The sequence below is a fragment of the Danaus plexippus genome, chromosome 5, assembly GCF_018135715.1.
Source record: "Danaus plexippus chromosome 5, MEX_DaPlex, whole genome shotgun sequence".
In the NCBI taxonomy this organism is placed as follows: Eukaryota; Metazoa; Arthropoda; class Insecta; order Lepidoptera; family Nymphalidae; genus Danaus; species Danaus plexippus.
This window is the reverse complement of record NC_083539.1, coordinates 6,295,471-6,302,097: the sequence shown is the minus strand read 5'-3', so window position 1 is coordinate 6,302,097 and position 6,627 is coordinate 6,295,471. Positions and strand designations below refer to the sequence as shown.

The 6,627-nt window shown below is 31.7% G+C and overlaps 1 protein-coding gene across 1 annotated transcript; it reads right to left on the bottom strand.

The window, feature by feature from the left end:
- Positions 1–4,405: 4,405 nt before the first annotated feature.
- LOC116769038 (homeobox protein LOX2-like) lies at positions 4,406–5,856 on the bottom strand. The gene is made up of 2 exons (XM_032660016.2): positions 4,941–5,856; positions 4,406–4,858 (listed from the first exon to the last, which is right to left on the bottom strand). Exons 1-2 carry the CDS (start codon positions 5,821–5,823, stop codon positions 4,440–4,442), a joined length of 1,302 nt encoding a protein of 433 aa, XP_032515907.2. The 5' UTR covers positions 5,824–5,856; the 3' UTR covers positions 4,406–4,439.
- Between the last annotated feature and the right edge of the window lie 771 nt (positions 5,857–6,627).

The following is a 6,627-nucleotide window of genomic DNA, read 5'->3' as shown; positions in this document are numbered from 1 at the left end:
TAAATAAAATAATTTAATATAATATTTTATTTACTATACATATATATACACAAATAATCTTTTTTTCTTAAGCAACGTCGTCTGGAATCTGAAACAATATATTTTTTATTAGATAATCATAAAAACAAACAAAATAATGAGATCTATGACTTTCGCGAGTAGGTATTCATTTAAATGAAACCTATATTTTCGGATGTACGACGCGTATTTTATTATACAATAAAAAACTTCATACTCCCGACGTTTCGGTTACTTTACGCTTTACAGCAACCCTGATCATAAGCGTCTCGTCTGCCCGTAATACAAAAAAATATTAGTTTCATTTAAAACCAAAAAAATACACATATTCATATATAAGGTATAGAAAAAATTGTTATACAATATCACTAACTGTCAATTTCTCTATACCTAATATCTTGGAATACACGAATACTATTACTATCTAAAGTTTATTATTATATAATTTTAAATGGTATACCTAAACAAAATCAGTATGACGAAATTCAAAAACTATTTCTAAGTACTTAATAGTTATTTATAAAACTAATAAAAAGTAACATTATTAGATTTGTAGGTGAGTGAGTTAAAAGTGAAATAATTACAGAGATCGGGATGCCGTCTCTCGCAAACAATGCCAACTTACATTTAGGTGTCAGTCAAAAACAATTTGGAATTTGGTGAGCGGAGGGTCGAACTAATACTCGGAATTACAGAGATGATATTACCCATGTCCACATCAATATTATTATAACAAATGAATAATAAAATATATAAAATAAATTGTAAATTACAATCAATATCATTGAGAAATTTAATTACTTTGTTGCGTAGTTTTATTCAAATTGATACAAATATTATTATTGTATACATATAATATAGAAATGTGTGTAATAACAGCTCTACATAGATATGTTTGTAGCGTGTTTCAGCATCGTCCCGGGCTCTGGAACATTCATCATTTCCTCTCCACTCGCCGGGTTAAACACATAAGTGACATTGACGCTTCCATAACCAGCTATATCTGAGCCCAGCAAAAACCGAAATTCAAACGGATCGTTAGAGTTCGATGGCTCATATTGTACTGGTGATATTAGTTAGTGTACCTCTGTCGTGTTAGGTTAAGCCGGGTGAATGTTCCGTTTTGATTTGTACCGCGCTTGATAGAGGCTGTAATTTGCTTTTGATTCTAACGCGATCTGAAATACCTGGAAGCTTCATATCTTAATGTTGTTATAATACTAAAGTTTGTTTATCTCATTTTATTTATTTCGAGAATTACTCGTTTTTAATTTGAACACAAATCGATAAATAAAAAAACTTTTCTCCAACTTTTTGAAGAATTTAACAAATATTCACGTCATACGCCTTTTATGCTTATTATATTAAAAATGTATTCTAAATAAGATAAACATAACTAAGATTAGTATGAATGCAATTCTTGAATTAGGCATGTGTAAATCGTTCAATTCATTAATACTTACACATAACAAACGTATTTCAAATAACATCTGTATTAGTATACTAAAACTATGTTAGCAATAATTTTTACTTCAGTACATTATATATTTTTAATAAGTCGATCAAATCGCCCCAGATATCTGCTCTGGATGGACGTCATTCGAGCGTTGTTGACAAATGGTCTATCACAATGCGTCCCGTAGATACATTGTTGATGAAGGTTTTTTGTACCTTCCTCTAGACAAAAAGACGTTTATTTTTCTATATTCATTGTAAATCGCAGCCTTATATCCTAACCGGTAGGTAGGTCACGAGCGGCCTCAAGCGTCACACAAATTAAAAATTTAATTAAACAGCGTTTATTTCAAATAAAATTACAATGTATAAAAATATTGTCTTTTCATAAATAAAATGTTGGCAAAAATTTGTATATGAAATTGTTATTTTTATAGAGAGTATAAATTACATGTAGTAATGAGGACATTCCATATGTATAATTAAAAAAATTATATTTATATCTTAAAACAAGTTTTGTACGTATGCTATATATAACTCACTTATAGCTAAATGTTAACGTAGGTATGTATATATGTAGCTACCTTATCAAGAATATTATTCAGTTGTATTCGATACTTAACAATAAATCATTTTAATTATTCTATTATTATGAATTACGATATATTAAATATTAATATAGTTGGTATGATAGTTAATTAGTTACTATCATAATTACATATGTTCCTCGATAACAGCGCTTTGATCTGGATCAGATGTATTAACATCTGGACTAGTTGGTTGCTTAAGATATGTTTATGATAATAGAAGTAAACTGAATCATCGTAAAGTTAATGGAATTATATTATTTGGTATGTTTATTATATATATATGGTGTACATATATATAAGTAGGTATGTCCAATAAATCTTTGAAATTATTTCAAGTACCTATACGAAATGGATACAATTTTGTATTTTGTATGGAAAAAGAAATATAGTTAGGTATGTATTATTATATGTTTATATAAAGAGTTACAAAGTTTTAGAGGATCCGGTCATAAGGTAGACCATATTCAAATATCCATTAAGAGTTTCTTTGAGACCAGTCAATGGCGTCTCGTTCGGAGTCGGAATTAATTAGAGCTGCCATTCAAAAAGCATTCAACTAATGTAATTATGTGAACGGTGAGTAAATCGGAATTTAAAAGAAGATCCGTAATCTATATAAGATTACACGGATTATTTTTTTTAATACGAAAATAGTTACGAACGTTAAGATTTAATTTTTAATTTTTAAAAACAAATTTCCATCGGACACTATGATATAAAGCTGAATTTATTGCAGATACTTTAATATCATGTATACATTTGCATAAATGTCGAAACTTTTAACTATAAAATTATCAAAGTAGGTAGGTACATTAAAATCTAAAAATAAGGTATCGATAGTATAATTAAATACAAAAATAACTCACCTGTGAAAAGAATACGTAGAAATGTATTTTGTATTATCTTAGTAATTCATATGAATTGTATATTTTGCAAGATTTTTAAATATAATCACAGTAAACACGAGCAGCCATATTTGTTAAATGGTGGCGGCGCATGCTCGTTGTCAACGGAATCCTAGAATTTTGGGGATGTTTTTTTGTCTCTTTCACACCTTCGGGATTTATATACAGCTGTTCCGTTCGCACAGTTGTATTGTTCAAGCGCAAGAGGGTCGAATTCTTTTGTCCGAAAACACGTGAAGTGAGCCGCGTGAGTTTGTGAATAAACGAAATTTGACTGAAATTACAGCTAGTAAACCATGTACTAGAAAACCATTTTAAATAATATTAACATATCGAATATTATAACAAAAGTTTCAATCAAAATACTAAGTTGAAATGTCATAAGCCTACTACCTGTATCAGTGTACTGTACTACCTGTATCCAAGAACGTTTGTATAGATATACCTGTAATTTTGTCCTTTGTAACTAATTATTTTACTAATTACGACACCTAAATGTTATAAACAATAACACGCTGATATAAATTGAATTACTGGTACACAATTGTTACATAATAGGATGAATCGCAGGTAGCGTCAGGTAGAAGAGATTAGTCGGCAGAATTCATTCACGTCTGTTAAATCCAATAAACAGTCAAAACATGTCAAAACTAGAAAATATTTGCACATTTACAAGTCCCCGGAGACGTGTACTTCACTGTAGTTAACTTTTAATCCCTTTTCAAAAAGGGTTAATTTTTTTTTAAAAGCTAGTGTAAATAACAACTACCGGGTACAATTTTATTGCATACCTTTAAAATAAACAATACATTATGTATATAGTATTGTGGGCAAAATATTTAAATTACATACATTTACTTAAATAAATGTAACTGTTGATTGTTAAAAAGATCTTAGGGAATGTACAGATGTGAGAAACGAAAAAAAAAGCAAATGAAAAGATATAAAAAGAAACGAAAATGTGTACCGAAAAAATATTATCTTAAAAGATATACAGGTAGGGATATCAATTTAATTATTTTTTTACTACATAGACCTTGCTTAAGTCTGCGAGATTTCGTTTATTTTCAATGAAAAAAAAATTTGTTTATTCAATGTATGTTATATTTTTATTTATACAATGAAACATAATTTATATATTCACTTCTCTTTATTTATATATGATTGACTAGAGAAGTATATACAATAATAAATAATCGTATCTGTTATCACGCGTACTAAGACCTAGATAGGAACTGTTTTTTGCTAATCAACTATATTTACACACCGACTATATCTAAAACTTCTTATTACTTACAATTGTAATAAATCTAATATAAATTTAAAATAAAATTACTTTGATATATATTTGGTGTAACTATAGAAATGATATGATTTAATATATATATGTTATAATAATAAAGAGTATTGTATCATGGAATATTTACATTAATTACAGTTATATAGTTATATCTAGAAGTTAGATGGTTTGTCACATTTTTGGTACGACACCGCCGTAAGGTATGTTGCAGGTTTGATTTAGGTTTCCTGTTAAATGACTCATGTTTGCGATGGGATTGCCGGTCAGGTGATAGTTGGGATTCGGGAAATCCATGAATTTTGGTATTTGCTGCCTTGGATCAGCGAAGTCATTAACGCTGGCTGCTTTACTGTTCAGATCTTCAAATGGATCTGGTGAATTCGTCAGCTTCCCATCTTTCTTTGCCTTCATTCTCCTGTTCTGGAACCATATCTTTATTTGTCTCTCCGTCAGACCCAGTGCGTGCGAAACCTCTATCCGGCGCCGTCTTGATAAATATTTGTTGAAGTGAAATTCTTTCTCCAGCTCCAATGTTTGAAACCTCGTGTAAGTCTGTCGGGTCCGCTTCGAGCCTTCTTTTTTGTCATCACCTGGAAAGTCAAACAGATCCCTCAGCGATTGAACCAAAACGCATAAGTAAACATGTATGTTTATATTTTTTTATCAACTTACCTCCAATGCTTTTCATCCATGGATAAAATCCTTGCACATCCGGCGCGGTGGCCATCTTGCTGTCGGTATAATCTTCGTCACCGCCTGACTCAACCCTCGTCACATCGTGACAGCTAGCTGAGAGCTCGTCCGATGTCTTCGTGTCAGATACCCCGCCCACTGATCGCTTGATTTTAACCTTCGCGTCATCCAAGCTCTCATATTCACCATGAAATCTCTGTAAATTGGATTCCTTTTCGATAGCTTTTTCATCATTTTTCTTCCAGCTCTGTGTTTCGTTTCGATACATCATTTGCTGTAACGTTTCTTGTGTGTAGGATTCGCCATATTTATCAACGTAGGCGTGTGATCGCTTAGCGGATGTTTTGTTTAAAATTCCTCTTAAATTGGGTGAGTCTTCATCGTCTAAATGATTTGATTTGACAGCGCTGGATGCGCTTAATGGGGAGCCGTAACTTGTTTCTGGAATGCTGCATTGACTAGGAGAGTGGATGGATCGCGAGTCTTCACCTTTCAAGTCTAACGCACTTTTAACACCATGCAAGCCTTGGTCATAATAATTGTCCGGGAGCTGTTGGGAATACATGTTCATCTCCCGCCATCTATTAATCGTATTTATGTTATCTTGATGACCATTATATCCTGTTTGGTAATTTGGCCAATTTGTCGGTTCCGTTTTAACAATCTTGTCGGTATTATTCACATAGGATCTGTATTGTTCGTTATTGTAGTCATAGCCCTGAGGGTATGGATGGTTATGATATCCATAGAAGTTGGGGTTCACAGGATATTGATAGCCGTATTCCATTTGCTGTTCACTTTGGTTGGGCTGGGAACTGTTCCAAGTATCACTGGCGCGGTTCGTAGTCGCCGCAGAGGACATCTTCAAAGCACTTAATCACACTGATAACATGGAAATCACTTGCACTGGCTGCGCGGGCGACGGTCCGGTTGCGAGGTTGTCTGCGAATAGAATGCTGTTCGCCAGAAGGCGAAACGACCCTAACAATTGTAATACTTTTATGTGACCTAAAAAATTTTGGGGTACTTCCAACAATAGCGTCGCCATTGTCCCTCTTCAGAGTTGTAAAACTAGATTTTCTGTCCCTTTTCAACGCAAATTCGTCTCATTTGTATTTATATGATTGAAAGAGATAGAGATACTTTGTACATTTGGGGGAATATCTTGCAAATATCCTATGAATGTTTACAATGCCAATATTTCCAATAGAATGTGTATGTGTGCGTTGCTGTATCTACGCTCGATCATTGATTGAATTAAGATAGTGTGAGTATGAGAGGGTGGAATAGATTGATTTTATTCTATTATTGGTTTAGTGTAAAGCCACGTATGTGTGTCAGTGTGCTGAATTAGCTATTGCATTTTATATAGGCTGATTTAAATTATGAAATTTATTTTTTGTATAACTAAAACGTATCAATATATTTTAATAACATGTTCAGGTCACTTATTTAATTAGGTAGGTGTTTTCTTTATATATTATAACAAAATAATTATTTTTTTGTTACTAGAATTGTTGTAGAATATTTGTCATAAAATTTAAACACTTAATGAAAAATAATTTAGGTTATAGAATCCGTTGATTAAATATTATAATACGTTTTAAGCTATGTTATAGTGTTGTGAATATATTATTGTAGCATAATATAATCTGAACGTCCTGTA

Coding starts and splice junctions, on each gene's coding strand:
- LOC116769038 (XM_032660016.2), bottom strand. CDS start 5,823: ATGTCCTCTGCGGCGACTACGAACCGCGCCAGTGATACTTGGAACAGT. Junction 4,859..4,940: donor ATGGATGAAAAGCATTGGAG/GTAAGTTGATAA, acceptor TTGACTTTCCAG/GTGATGACAAAAAAGAAGGC.